The sequence below is a fragment of the Telmatherina bonti genome (genome assembly GCF_933228915.1).
Source record: "Telmatherina bonti genome assembly, chromosome: 11".
Classification (NCBI taxonomy): Eukaryota; Metazoa; Chordata; class Actinopteri; order Atheriniformes; family Telmatherinidae; genus Telmatherina; species Telmatherina bonti.
Window position 1 is genome coordinate 17,108,148 of NC_136629.1, and position 22,914 is coordinate 17,131,061.

Genomic DNA, 22,914 nt, shown 5'->3' on the forward strand with positions numbered 1-22,914 from the left:
CATTTCCAACAGTCATCTTTATCATCATGCACACATCTAGTTTAATGTTGCTGAATACGGAGCAGCTCAGTAAGGAAACACTATCACAGGAGCTGTCTGCACCGGGAGTCGACCAGATAACAGCAGCAAGGTCACCAACATGGGCACTTGTCAAATGTTCAAAAATGTGAAAGGCACCGCAGCCATGGCTAACATGACACTCGGCACAGAGGGCTCCCTCTGAGGAACACTGGAAAATATGCTAAAACTTTAAAATAATTATAAATAATAAAACAGTAAATACTTAAATATTAATGTCAATTGTAATTTCGATGTATAAAGCTCATAGTAGAATAGAAGAAAATGTCCAAAAAATGAAAAAACAAAACATACACACTAAGACAATAACTACTAAGTAAAAGCCAAATTAAAAAGTTGAGTTTTTAGCCTGGTCTTAAAAACACGAATGTTCTCTGCAGCCCTGAAGTCCTCTGTCCTGACTTTAGGAACGATAAGAAGACCAGCGCCAGAGGATCTCAGGGTCCGTGAGGGTTTAAGTCAAAGCAAATTTGATAACAAGGCCCAAAACCATTAACACATTCATAAACTAGTAAATGAACCTTTAAAATTGATCCTGACAAACACAGGATGCCAATGCAATGACCTTAAAACAGGTGTAATGTGGGCCCGCCCCTTGGTCTTTGCAAAATTTTGTAATAAATGAAAAGCCAAAATACTCTTTTTGGGAAGACCAAGGAGCAGGGCATTATAATAATCCAAGCGACTAGTGATAAAAGCATGCGTTAGTGTCTCCGTGTTGCCCTGCGAAAGCGGGAGCATACAAAGATTGAAAAGAACAGGGCATAGAACTGATCCCTGAGGCACACCGCATACAATCCTATGTGTCTTTAAGACACAATTATCCAGACTAACCAAGAATTTGTCTGTTAGGTAGGACCTGAACCCTTTGTGAGCAACACCAGAGAAAGACCAAGTAGATGTTTAAGTCTTCTTAGAGGATCCAACAGCACCAAGACTATTAGTTTCTGTGAATCTGCGTTGCATCTAATATTGTTTAAGATCTTTACAAGGGTTGTCTCTATGCTGTGGTTTCACCCTCAATCCAGACTGAAACTTCTCGAGAACATTATGGCTATCTAAAAAGTTATGAAGTTGAATTTTTGTTTTGTTTTTTTTAAAATTTTGCTTATGAATGGCAGGTTGGATATTGGATACAGGTCTGTAATTGTTAAAATCATTAACATCCAGATTCCAGATTGAAGGCAGCAGGAAAGACTCCAGTCTGAAGAGAGCAATTCATCATGTTCAAGAGCTCCATACAAGGTTTAAGATCCATACAAGGTTTTAAAAAGTGCAGTTGGAATGGGATCTAAAATACATGTGGTGGGACTCACAGTGGAGAAAAGTTTGTTGAGCATCTCAGCATTAACCACGATAACACTTTCCTCAGGTGGTTGATTTTACCTGCATCAGATGGAGTTATTTAGAGTTTATCAGAATTGGGATTAAATAAATAGTCAATTGTGGAAAAGAGGATTTTTGGATTGTTCTTTGCAATTTTAAGTTGTTGGATTACTTCACAATTCATTGCTAAATGACAAAAACAAAAAATTGGGACATTTTGTCTTATTTTTACTTCCTTGACAGTCTCAAGTGTTTAATACAAACACTATTCATTTTCAATACCGCTTCATCCAATTAGGGGTCACTAGGGGACGGAGCCTATCCCAGCAATCATGAGACAAGAGGCATGGAGCACCCTGGACAGGTTGCCAGGCCATCCCAGATACAGATACTATGGCAGTGTTATTCAACACTATGTACTTTCACCAACATGCAACAACTGATTTGCAGACTACAGATGATTCAAAATATGCAGCCTTTTTCACTGTAATGGATGTTTTAATAATACTGGGTTTTAAAGAAAATTCCCATTTTTGCTTCACTATTCTTTGTTTCCTCATATGTTTGACTACTGCAGTGCACGAGTGACAAGCGAGACTGCTGCCAGTGTGTGGAGATGAATGTTCTTCTGCCTCTGCACATGGCCTGATCTGCCTTGCCTTAGCCTCTCTTACATCATGGCATGTGCCTCGGGGCTTCCATTCTACAGAGCAGCCTTTCTGTATTTAAAGCCTGATTTATACACAAACACATACAGCACAAGGAAAGGCACAATAAGTGCTCTTTCCCCCTCCTCAACTGCTACCAATATAATCATCTTCCCACACTTCAATGTGCCTTTAAGGATAGTATTCAGAAAACAGGGGATAAATCCTGAAAAAGAAAGCAGCAAGTATGCATGTGTGTAAATATATGTATATATAAATATATATATGTGTGTGTGTTTTTTTTGTTTTTTTTTAAAAGAAGTTTTCAGGACCAGGTCAATTCAGAGTTACATAATGGTGAAACAAAGCCTGCAAGCCTGTTTTTTGTCCTCCTCAGCTCATCTTTTAGTTCCTTGTTTCTGTTTTCATCTCATGCCTTTTCTTCCACTCAGCACACCCTGTAAGATTTGAAGTGAAAGTCAATCGACACCCTGCAGATTCTCTGACTAGTGAAGAGGAGTCAACGTGGTAACGGGAGGAGAAACGAAAAATAACTCTTATTTCAGCTCTTCTTTTCTCTGTCTTTGTTCTCAGGTTGTTAGAGAGCTCATTGCTCAATGCAGAAGTGAAGGAAGGAGAGATCCTGCCTCCTACCATCCAGCGACTGATGAAAGGCTACAACAAGTACCTTAGGCCTTTCTTTGACAGTAAGGAAACTGTAGAGACATGTAGACATGGAAATGACAGAGCACTCAGGGGCCACGTACATTTGACAGAAAAGGGAGGGTGTTCATATTGCAAATTGTCACTTGTATGTCTGAGTATTAACACAGTGACAAACTTCCATGTAACTGAATCACATACAAAATGTTTGTACTTTATTTCACCAAAAAGAAAGAGTGTCAGTAAAAAGTGTACATGCATAAATGACCTTAATAATATAAATCTGAAAATCTGTCATTTGTCTTAGACATTTCATAGTTTGTCCTCTTAATTTCCACCAGGTGGTTTATTTACTGGCTGTACAGACGTCTGTCTGGGCATAAACCTTTACAAAGAATATTATGTCATCCCAGGCAAATCCTTTGCTGTTGTTGTTCTAGGCTCTGTGAAACCATCACAATATGATTATGGTTTGTTTATCCTGTTTGAGCCACGGTAACACCTTGGACTTCATCAAGGCGAATGCTGTTTAGCATAATCACCAGAGCTCCTGCCTTTAAAGCTGAGGCAAACCATGATGGTGAAAGCACCTGCGTGCATAAATGTTTACTGTTGCAGAATTAGGTGATCATTTCTGCCACAAAACTAATCTGACAAGATTTATTCCCTCTACGTGCTCTGCATGGTGGAAGCAAACCAGAGTAGGTCCAGTCATACTCTTGTTGGTTTTTAGATTCATAAGATTTTTCTATTTTCCAATACAACCACCCAACAAGTGTTTTTTTTCTTTTTTATGGTCGTTTGAAGTCTTTGGTGTTTGAATGATTTCTCTGCGTACTTTGGATTGTTTAAAAACCTGTTATGGTGACTTTCCATGGCAACGGAACAGTTGTTTGCCAGCGGGATCAACTAATTAACTATCCAACACCAAGATAATCAGTGAAATAGCATGCCAACTGCCAAAGCAGTTGAAGAGAAACAGAAGAGGATGCCAGCAGGAAGAACGCAGATCATTCCTTCCAATCGTTCTGATGGGTAATATTAGATTGCTCATTAACAGCATGGATGAGCTTGAGGTTCTAGCAAAGTCCCAAAAGAAAGAGACTGCCGTATTGCGCCGAGACATGGCTGGAGGAACACATCATAGACTGTGTGTTTGTACACCGCTTTAAGACTTTACAAGCAGACTGCAGTCAAGTCTGCAAAAAGCTAAAGGCGGTGGGATTGCAATGCTTTTTAATGTTTGTGCCATCTGGACATGCTACCTAATAGGAGAAGATCTGCAGGAGGGGCATCAAACTGTTAGCCATGTTTTTGTCCATGTTATTCATCCAGAGAGTTTGCCTGCGTTATTCTGGTATGTCACACCTGGTACCTGTGCAGACACAGCCAGTGACATCATCAGCTCAGTTGTTGCTTGGCTACAAACACAGCATCCTAATGCATCCATTGCAATCTCTAGAGACTTCAGCAATGTCTCTCGGAAACATTTCCGACATTCCACCCATTTGTTAGCTGCTCCACCAGAGAAAAGAAAACATTGGACTTAATGTATGCAAATGCTAAAGAGCCCTGCCGAAAGATCACTGGCTTCAAGGTAAAGGAAGGTCAGACTGATGGAAGTCTGGGCAGAGCTAATGAGCAGAACATGTTCTTCAGTAGGTTCTTCATTCCCAGTCCAACAGACTACAAACCTTCCACAAACCTTCCCCAGCTGTCCTTACACACCTTCACCTTGTCACCCTGGAGCTCAGTCGTGGACCTTAACACGGCCTCATCTCCCTCCACATCAGAACAAACTGAGACCTCCTCTGCCTCCACCTCTAGCCTGTGGGTCTCCGATGTCCAGATGGTGTCACCCCCAGAGTTCTAAAAACCTCCTCAGAACAACTATGTCAGACTCTTCAGCACCTTGTTAACACCAGCCTGAGTTAGTTTCTGGGTTTTGTTTCTGTGCTGTGGAAAACGTCATGCCTGGTTCCAGTACCTCATAAAACTCCAACCATCTGAAGCAAATGACTACAGAGCTCCTTCCTTAACTTTTCACTTCATGACAGACATTGAGACTGTTTGCTCACCTCAATCAGCAAATGAACACCTTTTAGGACCCATTACAGTCCTAAAGGTCTCTAACTTGTCTACATGACGAGGTGGGGGTGGTGGAGACCTCAGAGTTCAGCGAGGGAACAGACTACACTAGAATAACAATGCAGAAGCATCTTAAAGTCAGGGCAGATGAGACTCTTGCTACTTAGGGAAGCTAAGGTCATCACTGTCTGCACTAAGATCTGCATATCTTCTGTAAGTGTGTTGTGGAAAGTGCAGTCATGCAATCAGCTTTGCAGCATCTGCTGGGACAGCAGCGTCAAAGCCAGAGACTTAGAGACTGAACAAACTGGTGTGCTGAGAATAACTATGGATCCTGGAGCTGACTGTCCGGACAAGAATGCAACACAGTGAAGAAATAACGTGTTCAGTGTGAGCTTTTCTCAAATCCAGTGTCATACAGAATGTTACTGAAATCATTTCTGCCTGCAGCAATGCCTGCCGTTTTCCAGAGCAAGGCAATGTTTTCCTTGGATTAACTATTGTCTCTTCTTCAAAAAAAAAAAAAAAAAAAAGACCACAGCACTGCAATTTCCCTCTGGGATTAATAAAGTATTTAATTTCATAATCCAGCAGTTTAAGGTGGTGCCTATGGTGTGACAAAAACAATAAAAAAAAACTAAACTATAAAACTAAACTCCAGTAATTTAATGCAAAACACTTACTTAAACCACAGTGGACACACGTCTGCATGACAATAAAAAAGCTCATTAATCTCTGACAATGTAATAAAAGATGGTAAAACAGCAAGGAGATGCATCATAGAAAAGCAGAAAAGTTTTACCCCCTTTTTGTAGGTGATTCAGGGAGAACTAATCCTCTCGAGGAGGTTCATGCTTCACATGCTGCAGCTGTCGAGGCATGTGGGCTGGCTTTGGCATTTTTAACCATGCTGTCCTACAAAAACTTTACAAAATACAACATGATTCATTGTTACACATTGTTACAGTGTATTCTCAATATCTATTCTATTCTATTCTAGTCTAGTCTAGTCTAGTCTGGTCTGGTCTGGTCTTGTCTATTCTATTCTATTCTATTCTACAGTAAACATACCTGTCAGTCAGACCAGAGTTCTGTCTGCAAAGGCAATGTCATGCAGGGTTTTTGTTTCCCAGATTTGTTACACATGATTTGAAATAAAGGCTTACAAGTTACTGAATGGCTTTGAATCAGGTGTGTTGGAGCAGGGAAACATCTAAAACCTGTAGGATCGTAACCTTGAAGGACTGGAATGGGATATCCCTGAGTTACTGATGTCAGAATCAGACGGACATGAAATGCATATTTAAATCGTTCCAATCAGAGTGTGATCGTACGAGGGGCTTGTGGTGACTTGTTTCTTGTCTGCAGACGATCCTGTAACAGTTGGCATGAGCCTGGACATCGCCAGCATCGACACCATCTCAGAGATCAACATGGTAAGATTTATTTCATGGATTTGTGAGACGACTTTTTCTTTGCTTCTGTTTGAGCACAAAACTTATCAGGAGCAACAATTGACCTCTGAGTTAAACTCAGTCTAATCCTGACCCCTTTCAGACTGTCTGCGGCTATCACATCTTGTGTGAAAAACTGCAAAGTTCTGAAATGGTTAAAGACGCTGTGTTCTTACATTTGCATTTTCTGCAGAAAAGTTACATTATAATACTTTCTTGCACCATCTGCAATGTTTTTAATGTTTTATGTAAAGCACTCTGAATTGTCTTGCATATGAAATGTGTCATACAAATAGCCTTGCCTAAGAAAGGGAGGCATTGTGTACACAGATGTAGGGATATGTTTTCCTTGTTTTTCCCAAGCATTGTGTTGGTGGTGACTGACCTGATTTGACAATTCTTCAATTATATGAAACTTTCAGAACTTCTTTGTTTATGTGCCACAGCATAGATTCTCAACATTTGTCTTAAAATGTTTTGAAGGACAAATAAGAATTATCTCAACAAAAGCATAAAATTAAGCAACTAAATAAATATCATCTGCATTTAAAAGAAGATAAAAATGGAAACAAGCAAATAGTCATTGATAAGTATAAACTCTATCAGCCTTCAACTAAATAACAATGTCTAATTTGGAAAGAGGAAAAAAACTGAAAAGCTGTTTCACTTGCTTAGTTTTAACACAAGCAAGAGTTGCTGTTCTTTATTTAGTGTCTGTATGGAGGACAAGCTGCAGCTGTTTGAGTCCCTTAAAGACGCCATCCCAACAGTCACACATGTATGACGCTCCCACAATAAACTTTATCTAGCTTGGAATGAAATCATTTCATTCTCACTATTTATTATGTATTTTTGGGTTGTTTATGCAATGCGAGGTCTGAGTTCCTATCTGATCTGCTAATGTCTGTTGACTATATTAACATGGACTAAAGTGGGCACTGAGTATTATATTTTATTTGGAGAAAATGATGATGTTCAGTAGGTTTGATAAGTTTTGTCACACCTTTTGAACATCTACTGTGGCACTAAAGTCATGCTGTGATGCTGTTGTGGAAAGTTGTGTGTCATCTCCATCAGTTGGTGTTACATGAACCATTACAGTGTGTGTGTGTGTGTGTGTTTTCTCACTCAATTTAGAATTAAGACTTAACTTTATTTACCTTGCCAATTTCTTTTTTTTTATGGATTCCATCTGAGCATTTCTGTAAATCATAATCTATGATCAAATTTAGGCATTTGTAGCTGATTTGCCCTGTTTTGTTTTGTTTTGGGTTTTTTTGGGTTTTTTTCATTGTTTACATTTAGATATCTTAACATGGTAAAATATTGTCATGAAAATGAGGAGCAACACCTCGCATTAGCTTAAAAAAAAAGAACTTGGAGAAATTTTCACCACTTTGCTGTCACATGGAAGAAACTTGAATGCCTCCTCACCTCCAAATCCTTTGGATGAAGAGATCAGCAATATTTCTAAATTGCCTCTGTTTTAAATTAGGTAAAACTAAGTTAAAACGTGTCTTGGGGTGGTGCTTTTGGTGTGGTTTACTCGTGCATAACCTTTAAATAATTGGAGCTTTCCTAAATGTAACCTGACAGAGATACTGCTCTGACAGCTGTATCAACATCTATCAGTTGGTAATTTAGCTTGTTTAGCTAAGGCAGATTTTATAATGTATGCTAAATACACTCTAAGACAGGCAGGACAACAGGTTGGACTGGATGAACATTTGTGTGAATGTCTGCGTTTACCTGAAGCTATGTTGCAAATCCTGTGTCGTCTGTATACGAGAGAAAAAAGATTTTGTACTGGTTGAACTAATCAACCACTGAAGCTCTCACCATTTAGAAGTTCCATCTTCTCCAAATACCAGTCTTTGAATTGATTTGACATCTTGTTACAGTAACACTTATTTCTTTTTTCTTGTAATAAAAATGTTTTTTTTTTTTTTTTTTTTTGGCGTCTTCGCCGTCCTGCCAGTTTTGTTTTCTACCAGAGCTCATCATAGCTTCCGAGATTAAAACTACAGAACGCATATGAAGCAGCACATTGTTGCTTTTTTTCCCCCCCCATTTATGACACACCATATACATAGGGCTGGATTACTAAAGGTTTGTGTGCACTGAAATGTGTACAAACTCAAAGATATCCATCCTTTCTGACAAAAACATCTGAATATTAAAGACATTTACTAACACAGCATAATAACAGGAAGTAAGAAAAACAACAGCAAAAGGAACGACACAAACCAGAAAGCTCCAGTGTGATCGTGATATACTAGGTAGGAAGTTCTGCTCACATTTTGTTGTCGCACAATAAGCTCTTTAACACTCCTACATCATGCAACAACAGAAGTGTAAAATGAATGTGCTGCAGGAAAAAATGTTTTGTGCTCCATAAATCCTGACCAGACCTGTTGACTTGAAGCGATGCTGTAGATAGTTGCTGCCCTGAGCATAGAGAGGATTGTTGGATCAGATGCCATCAATGAACTAATTATTAAAATTAATTAATAAAGCCCCAAGCTGACGAATGAAATCAAATGAAAGTATCCAGATTTTGCTTCGTCACAACCTGGCTTGTCTGTCATGTACATTATCAACCTGTCTGCTCTAAAAGTCTATCTGATGTCTGGACCTCTAATCTTGCAGGACTACACCGCCACCATATTTCTTCGCCAGCGCTGGACGGATGAGCGTTTGGTGTTTGAGGGCAACAAGAGCCTGAGCCTTGACGGGCGGTTGGTGGAGCTCCTCTGGGTCCCAGATACTTTCATTGTGGACTCCAAGAAATCCTTCCTCCATGATATCACCGTGGAGAACAGGCTAATCCGCATCTTCCCCAATGGGACTGTGCTGTATGCTCTGAGGTGGGACAATAAATAAACTTCACTGGTTGCACTTTTTAAAATCTTTTCTATTTCTTATGGTTTGGCTAAAAAAGTAGTGTTGATTTCATTGCAATGCTGGGTTTTGTCACATGGTTACTTCAGTGTTGTATTGTACAAGTGCAGGAGAATGTGCACTGTCAATACAGAGCTGTGAACATTGTGTCATTAGGAGTCAGGAAACCGAGATGCTGTGCATGAGAAAGGTTTTTGCAAACTTCCCAGGCATTGCATTTTCTTGCCACATATGGTTCTAGTCTGACTTCACCCACCCAAGCTAAACTTGTATCCAGCATTGTAGCAGTCATTCACACAAGAAGATGACAGCAACACTTGATGATGACTTAGTGGGAATGTGCTTTTGTGCTTCCTCATCTTCATGGACCATTGCCTTTACACAGAGAGCTGAATAGTTTGGTTATTGTTGTGACAGAGGAAATATGGAGGAGAGTAGGTCTCAACAGTGAGAGAGTAAGAATAGTGAGAATAAAATGAGACAAAAGACAGTCAGGGGAGGCATGGCCACCTTGGGGAATTGGAGCTGTGAAAAAGGGCAGAGTGCAGTGAGAAAGATGAGGTGATAGAGGAAAAGGACAGCTGTGGTAAATGTTTCAATGCTGTTCCAGAGGGGAATAAATGACAAAGCGCTCATGTTATTGTATCCAAAGGCTGGGTGGTAGGAGGAAACTGTGTGATACTTTTAGAAATCAGGAGTGTCTGTTTTATGTTTTTTCTCAAAAATATTGTTTTGTTGGAAATCTGAAATTCTGAGTTTCAAGTTCCAGGATGATTCAAGTGGCCGGCTGATCAATGGCTTGTAGTCAATTGATGGAGTAAAACGGACGTTAGGCTGCCTGCAGTGATTTTCTGTTCGTCACTTGAATATTCCATTTTGTAAGTCGTTGTGTCACAGTTCATGACAGGCAGATAAGTAGAAGCCTGATTTATTTACTCATTAATTCATTCATTTTCTTTACTGCTCAGTCCAAGGCTGGAGCCTAGACTAGCGGGTGAGAGGCAGGGTACACCCTGGACAGGTAACCAGTCCATCACAGGTCCAACACAGAGACAAACCATCAATTAGGCTCACACACATTCCTACAAAGAATTTAGAATGACTAATTAACCAAACATGCATGTTTTTGGATGGTAGGAGGAAGCCAGAGTACTCACAAAGCACCCACAAACACATAGGGAGAACATGCAAACTCCTCACAGAAAGGCCACTGCAAAAAAACCCTTTCCCAGCACAAAGCTCAAACCAGCAACCTTCATGCTGAGAGGCCACAGTTCCAACAACCACACCAATGTGCAGCTAATTGTTTGTTTTTTGTAGCACAAAATGCTTTTTTTTTCATTTCAAATGACAACAACTGATGTTATTAGTACAACAGATACAAAGCAGGTCACAAATACACATTTGTCATTCTATTAGTTTAACTTGTTTAAGAAAAAAGTTAACCAGCCAATCATGTGGCTGCAACTCAAAGCATTTACACATGTGGACATGATTATGACAACTTGCTAAAGTTCAAACTGAGCATCAGAATGAGTTGGAAAAGGGATTTGAGGGACTTTGAACGTAGTGTGCTTGTTGGTCTGAGTATTTCAGGAACTGCTGAGCTACTGGAATTTTCTCACACAACCATCTCTAGAGTTTACAGAGAATGGTCTGTCAAAGAGAAAATACCCAGTGAGCAGCAGTTGTCTGGGTAACAATGTCTTGTTGATGTTAGAAAAGAATGGTCTGACTGGAGATAATAGAAAGACATCAAGAAGTCAAATAAGCACTGGTTCCACACAAGATATGCAGGATACCATCTATGAACAGTCAATGGGCAGCAGAAGACGTCATTGATTGGTGCTTCTGTCTGCTAAGAACATGAAATTCAGGCTACATTTTACACAGACTCACCAACACTGGACAGTAGAAGATGTAAAAATGTTACCTGATTGGATGAGCTGATTTCAGCTGCAACATCCAGATGGAAGGGTCAGGATTTGGTAGAAACAACATGAAAGCATGGATCTATCCTGCCTTTTATAAACAGTTCTGTTGTGAGGAATGGGCAATAGCAAGATCCAAGCGTGAGCACAGAGCTGAGTACAAGTGGAAAGGGGAAATAGGCTGGAGCTGAGCAGAGGAATGGAGTGGCTGTGATTGGCAGCCATTTGATGGTACACGAGTCTGGCTTCCTGAGAACAACAGAAAAGCAATTAACAAAAGCTCCGGGAAATAACTGGATAGAGCGAAACTGATTTCAGATTGACTTGGGGCAGTTACCACTGGCTAAACCAACAACCTGGTGATGACTGCAAGGATAAACAGGAATAAGTGCCACCACTGACTGGCAGATGAGCTGCAGATATAGATCTTGGTCCTCATGGAAATGAATAAATGCCCAGCAAAGGTACACACACCAGGGCAGGGGCATAGAGTACAACACATTCTGGTGTTATGTATGGAAAATATTCTCTTGGCACACTTTGGGTTGGTTACTACTAACATGCCATGATTTAACCCTTTCAAACAGAACATGGGTCTTTAGAGACCAGAATGTGTTTTTCTCTTCAAAATCTTTGAAGTAAATAAAATTCATCATTAAGAATTAAAGTTATTTTTCAATTGACTTTTTTTTTTTTTTTTTTTTTTAACCAAAAACCTTATTTTTTACTTTTGCAGTTTTATAATTAAAAAAATAAATAAATAACTGTTCCAAAGCACAACATGGGTGAAAAATGACCCATATCCATTTTCTATCTTTGAAATACATTTATTTTATCATTTGCTACTCTAGTTCTGCAGTACATATCTTGTTTTGGTATAACACAAATGACTTTATTTCCCCCTACTATTTACTTTATGAACAAATACAGCTTTGCTCTTTATCGGTGTGAGACAGGGCCATTATCAGTACATATGTATATCGCTGCTAAACAAATGGTCAGGATGCTTGGCCAAAAAATATGGAAGTTCCCAACAGGTTTACAAGATATCCAAGAAAGACCTGATACCGGCAAAATTCTGGATCCTACCGTTGAGACCAGCAAAATAAAAAGGAATCTTTGGCATTTTCATCATGGCGAGAGAAGAAATTAAGATATAGAAATGCAACAAACACCAAAATATAGTCAAGACCATAGACTGTATATAAAGAGATGGACAGAGCCTCTTTGACATCACCCGTAGGTTTCTGAAGAGCTGAATTGAAGCTCGGGGGGCAATTCCTATCGTCGCCATCTTGGCAGCGTCATGCGCGTCGTCTCACCCGGAAAATACAAATATGGGCAAAGAGGTGGAGCTGAGAGGGGGGCCGTGAGCGTCATGGTGGATGATTGACATTGAGCGAACTCCGAGCTTTCTGTAGCTAAGAGCTAACCGAGCTAAGCCCTAGATAATGAGAGCTAGCCAGCTAACGGAGGTAAGTGGGCTAAAGCTAAGTCACATTGTTAACGGTTAAAAAAAACGCGGTTGTTCTACGTTCTTCTGACTAGAAGTCGGAGATTGGTACCTGTCAATAAAAAGGACACGCCCCTAAATATGCCAAACTTCGAGATTAAATTACTTTTAAATGGGCAAGTTAGAAAAACATTCACTCCCCCCACAGTTGTCATGAAGGTAAACCTGACCTATTAAACCAAAAATTGACTTTTTAACCAGGCTGTAAACATGTTTATTTCTGCTGTGAAGTTGGCCTTTTTAACATGGGAGTCTATGGGGATTTGCTCTGTTTTGCAGCCAGCCCCTAGCGGATGAAGGAGGAACTGCAGTTTTATGCACTTCTGCATAGGCTTCACTTTTGACCGCCGGAGATTGCCGCTTTCTTCAAGACACTGTAGCTTCATTATCAGTGAATGTAGGAAGCTAATACTGTATCCATATACATAAACGTACCACCAGAACGTAGACTGGATATCACAATCTAGGTGCAAATGAGCTGCTTATTTAGAAATCAGTTGAGTATTGTGAAAGACAACTATACATCATATTTGATTAGATTTAGGTTACCTTAAGCATGGGAACCATACATTCTTGTCAGAAGTATACATGTTATTGCTGGCTGTTGATATATTCTGTTGTAGTTAGCTTACTGTTGCAGTTGGCACAGTCTCTTGCAATGGGCCTGAGTTTCCTTATCAGATGAATCTTCTCTATCATTAGAAGAGTCTCTCATGTTGGAAGAAGCTAATTAGCCTCACACAATGTACTATTTTAAAACAAATGAGATGGTGCTTCAGGTATATGTTGAGGTGAATCTTATTTTATTTGGCCAAAGTTCATAAATGTAGAATTGTATATACTATAGACTTCAGTTCAAGAGCTGCATTTTCTGTTTTTTTCTTTTTGCTTGACAAACTGACAAACACGTTACAGATATTACATTTTAAAACATTTGGTTCCAATCATAATGGCTTGAAACAAGTTATGATCATAGTATTAGCTTGTTTTATTTAAAATCACACTTCCATGAAAGGGTCATTTTGACCCATGTGTGAAAATTTGGCAAAGTAATATAAAGGCTATTTTCATAAAGTAGGAACAGAAACTTGGAAGTAATGGTCCGTGGTATTCAAAAATAAAATATTTCAAGAATACTTGGAATATTCAATCATAAAATAAACTAATTTCAAATGAAAGAACAAAGAAAAACTCAGCCAGCATGAAGTAAGATGAGAAATTAAGGTCTTTTTGACTCATGTTGTGCTTTAGAAGGGGTGTGCAAATGTTGTGCATCAAAGGGTTAAACACCATAACCTGAGTATCATTGCTGACCATGCCCATTCCTTTATGAGCACAGTGTAGTATCTTCTGATGGATACTTCCAGCAGGATAATGCACCATGTCACAAAGCTCACATCAACTCCAACTACTTTCTTCAACATAACAATAAATTCAATTTCCTCCAATGACTCCACAGTCACCAGGTCTCAGTCCAACAGAGCAGCATTGGGATGTAGTGGAAGGGAAGATTCGTGGATGTGCAGCCGACAAATCTGAAATAACTGTGTAACGTGCTATCATATCAATACAGAGTGAAATTCTGCCTTATTAAATCTATGCCACCAAGAATTAAGGCATTTTTGAATGGAAAATGGGAACCAACCTGTCACAAATACCTTGAATATAATAATGTGGCATATGAGGAATATGCCATGTTTTAGAAAAATTCTAAAAAAGAAAGTTTTTGAGCAATCAAATTTACTTCTTGCAAATTAAGAGTATATCTAAAATCTGACTGCAGTCATTTCTACATTATAAATGTGGACAAGTCCTTGAATGTCCTTAGTGAGCATTAAACCAGCCACCCCAGCTTCATGCATTCCGAATTTTGCTTAAAAATTAAATGTTAGGCTGCACTGCACTTTCACAGCATCAGACTGATATGAACAGGAAAAACACATATGGAGTTAACAATTTCATTCCTTTACAATTTTTGCCTGTTTTTCTTCAACAGACAAAAACTTGGATTGATCATAGAAATTTAAATATACCGTAGTCATATGTAAAATAAAGCAAACCCGTTTTAAATTCGATTCCGATTTTATGTTTCATGACATAACATAGTAAAGTTGTTGTCTGTACCAGGTTTTAAACTGGGTAAGGATGAACAACACTGTTTAGAAGGATAAGAACTCCCAGGGTGAGAACCTCTGTACAAGCAAGTTTAGATAGTTTGCCATCCTGGTGTATACAGGTAGGTATTAACATAATATCACAGAGGAAAGACATCAGCAATGATCTTAGAAAAGCAATTGTTTCCCCTCAGTTTGGTGAAAGGTTAAAAGATAATCTCCAAACCATGTTGAGTCCATCCCTCCACAGTGAAAGATTATTCAAAACTGGAAAAATATTCAAGCCAATCTGGCTTGAATATCTGGAAAAGATACTCAATCTGCCAATTTGGAATGGATTTCCCAGCAAGTTCAACCAGTAATGTCAGGCTGTGCAACACTAACACTGTAATAAAACAAAACAAGACACACCTCAGATGCTACAGGCACCTGTTAGAGTATTAAATGTTAGTGACAGTCCAGTTAGAAAAAAAATCTTAAACTTTTTGTTTGGGACGGTTGCCAGGGAAAAGCTTTTTCTCTATAAAAAGAGCAAGGTAGCTCTGTAAGACTTCCTAAAGACATGCTTTTCATCAGATGAGATTTGAAGAGATCAGGACAGAGAAGTGAGAGCATTTGGACTTAGAGATGTGCCATAGGTGTGACAGGAGATCAAGGTTGAGGTGGGACTGCATGAAGGGTTCATGTTCATAATGGACAAGCTGATAGATGAGGTTCAAAAGGAATCTTCATGACTTATCTATGCAGATAACATTGGGATCATTGTGGAAACAGGGAATAGATGGAAGAAAATCCAGTACATGTATGTGAAAGAGAGATCCAAGAGGTGCAGTAGGGTCACAGGAAGTAGAGGTGGGGGATTTTAAATACTTGGGGTCCACAGTCCAGAGCAACAGTGTATGTAAAATAGAAGAATCATCATGTTGTAAAAACGTATTGAAATGTGACTGGAGTGGTGAGTGCATGTAGAGCTACATGAATGCGTGCCAACCACACTGAGCAGAAGCACAGCTGAAAAGTTTTAACCAAATTTCAACAGTTTTAACAATAATGGCCACATTTACATGAGATTTTTAATTCCTCTTTAATTCGGAATAAAAGTTAATTCTGCTTTAAACTGACAAAAAAAAAATGAGGATGTCAACACCTAATTCCGACAGCAAAAGTCAGTTTGGAATTAAACTTAATTCTGATGTCAGTGGCTGATTTATTCACATTTTAAATCTGAACTGATTAATTTTTCTGTCATCTAAACCTTAAATCCACTCTAAGTTCATTTCTGTCGTTCTATGCATGCTCGTTACATTGTCCCGTCCCGATGACGCTCATATTCCGCACGTTTTTTTCCTCCCATCTTACGTAGTCTTTCTTCCTTCTCCTTCTCAGTTGCTGAAAAAAAGTGTTGTACGCTCGTGTCGAGCTGGTGTTTCAAAATTATGATGAAATAGCAGCGAAACTGGTACTTATCATGTGGTGTTCCATGTTCCGACCCGAAAAACAAGAAGCAGGAAGCGAACTTTGTTAATATCCGGTAGACATCGCTATGTTACATCCTCCCCCTGTCCAATCAGAATCCTTCCCAACCCGTCAATCTAAAGCAAAATTAAGGACCATGTTTCCATGTAAACCTCCAGTAGGAATTATTACTTCCATGTAAACTCGTAGGAGAATACTCTTAATTCAGAATTTTTAATTTTGAATTTAAAAACATTATGTAACTATACAATGTCGTGAGAGACTGATAACGTCATACAAGACAATGATTTTTTTAAATTTATTTCCTGTGGTAGTTATAAGCCTATGAATCATGTAGTGTAGTACTTACTACTTATCTACATCTTGACTGTTTTTGTACAATATCCTGCTGTTTGACTAGGCAGTTACTTATCTGGAGGCCTGAAAAGGACCAGCTGATCTGTTGAAATTATGTCTGTAGATGTAAAATATGGAACTGAAAAGAAGGTGTATATTTTTCGTTCATATGACTGCAACTTTCACTGTTAAGTACCAGTCTTACAGTTATTTTATTTTGCATAGTAAGTGTGAGGACAAACAGTTTTTGTTTTCGTTAAATTATGAATTACATCTCCAAAAGAGATTAGATTTGAAACCCATTCCTGACTGGATTCACTGGTGAGAAAAGAGTTTCACTCCTGAGATTCACTCCTGATCTCAAATAAAATGAGAATAAATTCAACTTTGAGACCAACTCTGTGAATGCTTTTCTATGAAGTTCTACCATAATGACACTGGTTTCATTCTTCAGGATTACCACCACCGTGGCTTGCAACATGGACCTGACCAAGTATCCGATGGACAAGCAGACATGCACGCTACAACTGGAGAGCTGTAAGGGTCATTCTTTTTATAGTGAATAAAATGTGCGCTGCTAAAGCAGCAGCAGGGTAGCTGGATGGGTGTGATTTCAAATGAATCTGATCAGACTGAAGGATCAAACACATTGCTTCCTCTCATCTTTTGCATTAGTAGTGTGTGTGTGTGTGTGTGTGTGTGTGTGTGTGTGTGTGTGTGTGTGTACTCGACTGCTGATGTCACTCAGTAGACATAAGCTGGTACATTTTGGGTCATGATGTAACAGCCTGTGTAGGGTTGTCAGTCATGAAGGACTGAACTACTGTCATAGAAATGAACTGGAAGCCGATGACGTTTAAACCAAAAAGTCCAACTCTTCCAGTTTATTTGAGGTAAACAGATGTATGTTGTAAATTTAAAATTGATCATGTTTTATTATTTCAATTAATGTTTTCACAACACCCTTAGTTTTGTAATTTGGTGACTGAAGTTTAGACTGAAAGCAATCTGTTTTCAGTCCTCTTGGGAAAATCTTCTCACATTTAAGCTGTTAATCTCAGTCTCCCTGGCAGATCTTCTCTCCATCAGAGTGGGTGGGAAGCATCTCTGAGCTCCCATGTTTCAGAGCTTTCTACAGATGTATTATTGGGTTTAAGTCATTTCTGTATGTTGGAGCTGTGCCTTGGACTTTTTTATATAATGCTCCCAAAGGATTTCTGACCATTGCCACCTACTCCTGTGGCGCAGGTTGTGTAGATCAAAACCACTTTAACTTGTAGAACAGCATACAGGAAGACCATTGACATTTTCATTTTGTCACTTTTACATTGTACAAACACATTTACAAAGCAACTATAGCTAAGGTAGGTGACTGTCTCACAGGGAGAGCAACAAATAGGAGTAAGTACAATGTAAACTGGCAGTGACACACTGAATAAGCTTAACTTCATGACTTCACATTAGAATGAGGAAAACCTCCAAGAAACTGGAAAGTGTTTTGCCACTTGCTGCTGACAAAGAAGAAAAATGCACCATGCATGGGTGAATAGCTCCTAAATTTTTGTTATAACTTACGATTAGTGCTAAAATGTTTGCTTAAACTTTCTTCTGGGTACAGAGCTAGCTACCAAGCTGATGTCATGGCAAGCATTTTGTGCAAGATGAGCATACCAGATCTCAACCCCAGACCAGTGCAGGGCTTTTTTTTTTCTCTGTGATGCTGAAAGTTTAAACTGTTGCGCCAGAATTACAAGGAATTGGACTAAATAGATTAGAATAAATCTTATTGGATTACAATAAATTGGAATCAAATGGTATCTTTAAAAGTATATTGATGAATTATCTATAAGTTGGTACTATGCAAATGAAACTGAATTGAATAACATTGTTTCTATAAATGAAGCAAAACTCAGTCTCAGTCAACTTGGCATGCAAACAATCTGGATTCAGAGGAATTTATGCATTTTCTGAATCTGTCACTCTGTGTTTAACAGCCACAGTAAATACAACACTTCACTGTTTTCTGAAAATATCTCATTTTGAGTTCAATAGGAGATCAAATGAAAAGCTGCAACCAAATGTATTCATCAGCAACATTTAAATTGGAACCAATATCATGAGGCTATTAGATGCTGATGCTTCATTGTGGTAGAGCAGTGACATGTGGGATGGCATCCACCTCTTGGATTCTAGGTGCCTGGGTGGATGAGCAGAGAGAGGGGTTAATGCTATTAATAGAAGGCTCCTCTGGTATAAGGAAGATATGGATCTCACATTTGATGGCAGTCACTAGTGCAGCCGTTTGTTGGAGCAGAGTTGTGATGACAGAAATGTGGTGTGGGAAAGTGCCAGACAGTAACCGGATGAAAAAGTCCAAACACCAGATGAATACAGATGTGAGGGAACAACATCTTCCTCACTGAACGTTGCATAAGATATTTAAGAATAGATTTAAGAATAAGATTTAAGAACAAATAATATGATACAGAGCAAAGACCATAGCATTTAGCTGTTGGCCCGGTTTGGTCACAGTGTCCTCGTTTCAAGCATCACCAGCTTGGATCAGATACAGCGAATTTCATCAGAGTGTTATCGATCAGAACAGCAGGGTTACCTTATTTACCAGGACATTAATAACAATGACAAAGCAATGACATTTTCCTCCACTAACCTCTTTAGTTCCCTGTTTGTGCATTATTTTCTATTCCTCCAAGACTCCAAATATGAAGGCAAGTGATGTTTGAAAACTCTTCTAAGTTCATCCTCACAGGAAGACTGTAGGGATTTATTGGGTTGACTGAGGCACATTGTCTGCATATGCATGAGCAGGTCCTGTTGGGTTAATATAGTTTTGTCTGTGCATAAATAATACACTTTGTGCTCTTTTACATTTTAATACAAACACTTTTTGTTTATATCAAACCCAGAGCTGACAACCTGCAGGTCATTGGAGGATGTTAAATGAGTTTATGTGTGATGCAAACCCTGAACTCATTCAGCTGTTGTTCAGACGTTGGGTTTAGTAAATTCACAGACCTTTTCTATGCAAAGAAAGAAAGAAAAAACACATTACATAACAAACTAAAAGTGAGGGAAGAACCCCAAAAGCAGAAGCTGACCTCTGTCTTATCATTACAATGCAAACCTGCAACACCAGACTCATGAAATTCAAACTTGTTTGGAATTAGAAAATGTCTTGACATTTTCCTGATATAAGCAGAGGGAGGGGATATCTGGGGGGTGGGGGTGTTATTTGCATGTTGTAAACATATTTCCTTTGGTTTTTAAGATGAGGTGCAATAGCAGTGTTTTTATTTACAGAAAATGATTGAGGTGAATTCACAGGATTTCTTTTTTTTTTTTTCTGCAGTGGAAGTGATGGAAGGAGGAAAAGCTGATCCCCCCCCCCCCCCCACACACACACACACACACACACCCCACACCCCACACCCCTTCATCTCCTTTCACTCTCAGCTTGCTTTCTCCATCCCTTTAAATGACAGCCAGGCAGGCTGAGCTGTCTGAACCCTGCCAGAAGCCCACCAGGACCTCAGCACCAAATAAATAAATAAATAAATAAATATTTAGCTGGAGCTTCAGTGCCACTTAGAAGACAAAATGACATCTGGGATTTAAACTTGGATAACAGAGAGGAAGATAGATGTTTCAGTAATTCCAGGCTAAATATCTTCATTTTATGCTCTCTCCCCGTTTGTCTCATCTCCAGCCTCCTTCACAATCTTCCTCATCCTATTTCTGCTTGCTTGTCTGTCTCCATCCATTCCTGTCCTCCTCTCCTTCAATCTCCATCTCCCTCCTGCTATGACCCTTAGTCTCTTTATGAAGATGTATATTCAAGGATTTATTTCTTTTAATGGTGCGCCAAAAGTGAATCCTCTGCACAGGGAGATGCTTTAAAGAAAGCTTCGCTGTGGGAGTGTGTGGGCTGTTTAAATTGGGATTGAAGTTAAATATTGAGGAAATTCTGACAGTAAAAAGAGTGAAATGGTGGTGTTATTGCTTTGTGAGCCTTGCTTTTATGTAAATGTAGGTGTTTCCCCCTTTACTTAGACAAAGATATGAGCTTTCAGAGGGTCATGTGGCACAGGATGCTTAACATACCCCTAATTTCATGCCAACCTGTCATATCCCATCTATATCACCATGTTAGATTGATGCTAGAGGAAGGAAAAAAAAACAAACAGTAAAAATAATCCATAAAATGTCTCAACATCAAAGTCATCAGAGTATATCGTTTGGAAACTTTGCCCCAGGTATCATTGCTTTGGTCATTAGTCCATGACTTCATGTGGGTTTAAACAGGGACTGCAAAAGCAAATCAATGTGCAGGATGACAGAGATTACAGGGATGTATTCCAGTTTAACACAGCAGCTCATCTTTGGAATTGTTTTGTTCTCTTACTCCTTCTGCAGATAAATTAGGAAAATGCACATCAGCTGTGTAACACAGTTAATCCCATGTTTTAACTTTGGATAAAATGTCAAATGAAAACAAAGTTATTACCATATATTACATACTATCAAAGGCACTAACACACTTAACTGGGGTATTTTGGATGATGTGAATTTTTCATTACTTCTTACAGTATTCCAAGATTTATTTGGGTTATCTGGCATCTCCAGGGCCTGGTGCAATATGCACGATTAGTTTATGGCACACAGCGAGAGCTGCACTTCAGCAGGACCTTATCATTTTAATGAATGCCAGAAATGTTTTCAATAGTTCCTGCTGGATCTCTGTCATACTGTCTCAATGTGAATAAGGAAATATCCACACTATATAAATGCAAAGTTGACATTATATTTTAAAGTGAAGTTGTTGTGGTAGTTTACCATGTCAGATTCATTTGTTGGCATAAATGCGTCTGCAGACCGTACGCAGCTGATTCTCTGGGTAAAATAAGGTCTTATGTTGTGTTTACAATCCTTTTGATTCTTGCCAAATGTCTCACTTTTGTATTTCCTGTCTCTCAGACACGAAACATACAACTTAGTTTGCATCACAAAGCCTCCAGCAAACTACTCCAAAAAACAAAAAAAAAAAAAAGAGAAAAAGAGAGCAAGACCACATCTTCTTTGAACTGTTTAATACTGATATATTATTAGTAAATTTCATTCAGATTTCCTTTTGTCATTTTTGTGTCAAAAACATTTGTCCTCAGTTATATTTCCATTAGCTTTCATACTTGGTTTGCCACATTTTTCAAAAATTAAACCTCAGAGAAAGAACTAAGAGGGAGAATTTCAATAGCATCGGCAAAGCTTTGACAGCAAAACACTTTACCAGCCAAAGCCAAGTACAGTCTAAAAAGTTGGCACAATCGTTTAAACCAACAGAAAAGCTAACGGCATGTAAAAAGTTTCTTGTTTTATGTGCTGCTCAAAAACATGAGCTCATGTATGTCTGGGTAAAACTTTGTTCTAACCATAGACTCTATATAAGATGGGCGGCGCCTCTGTGACATCATCCGTAAGTTTCTGAAAGGCTGAAGGGAAGTGTCGTTGCTCATATAAAATACAATAATGGGCAAAGACATAGAGCTGAGAGGGGGGTTGTTAGCATGGGGGTGGATGATTGACACCTATCAATCTTTGTCCTGCCTGTAGCTAATAGATAACTATAAAGACCGCAGTTGTGCTATGCTCTGTTCTTCTTCTAGCCAGATATCTGCCACCTGTCAATCAAATTGACACACCCCCAGTTACGTCTAATTTTTAAATTTAATTTACTTCCAAATGAATGCATTATGAAATCAGTCACTCCCTCCACAGTTGTCATGAAGGTAATCCTGACCTATTAAACCTAAAATGTTTTTTTGTACCAGGTTGTAAACATGGTCCTTGCTGCTGTGAAGTTGGTCTTTTTAAAATGGGAGTCTCGGGGGACATGGTGTTCATCCACCATTAGTGGATGAACGGCATTTTTTTCGCCCTTCCACATAGGCTTCACTTTTGACTGCCAGAGGTGACTGCGTGGTTTCATCCAAAGTACACACTTAAACTACTTTCAAGTAAAAAAAAAAAAAAAGTTGCTTCAGATTGTGAGTGTCTGTTTCCACTGAAATGAAATTACCCTTGACATGTTTAATGGCCCTCCCTGAATCTGCTGGATATTTACAAAAGATCTGCCTCTGGACCTGAGCTGTTTTGTCTGATGAAATATCTTCCTACTGTTTTCTCTCTCCACCTACATCTACATCTTTAACCTCACTTCCAACCCGTCCTGAAAATGTTACCACCTGATAGTGGTCTGATGGTAAAAAAAACTACAAAAAAAACTTCCACCCAAACTAAATAAAACAAATTATGTCTGCAGAGAATGGATAATTAATTAATAAGGGATGGATCACTTAAAGGTAAAAGTGC

At 38.9% G+C, this 22,914-nt stretch overlaps 1 protein-coding gene across 1 annotated transcript in view; it reads left to right on the plus strand.

Annotated features, from left to right (window-relative positions):
- LOC306762177 (gamma-aminobutyric acid receptor subunit pi) overlaps positions 1-22,914 on the plus strand; it is a gene marked incomplete at both ends in the record, with an annotated part of 79,721 nt that overhangs the window by 51,045 nt on the left and 5,762 nt on the right. The window contains 4 exons of the mRNA XM_079248591.1: positions 2,646-2,758; positions 6,171-6,238; positions 8,906-9,123; positions 16,982-17,064. Of these exons, the coding sequence (XP_079104717.1) occupies positions 2,646-2,758; positions 6,171-6,238; positions 8,906-9,123; positions 16,982-17,064 (482 nt within the window). The remainder of the gene's footprint in view (positions 1-2,645; positions 2,759-6,170; positions 6,239-8,905; positions 9,124-16,981; positions 17,065-22,914) is intronic.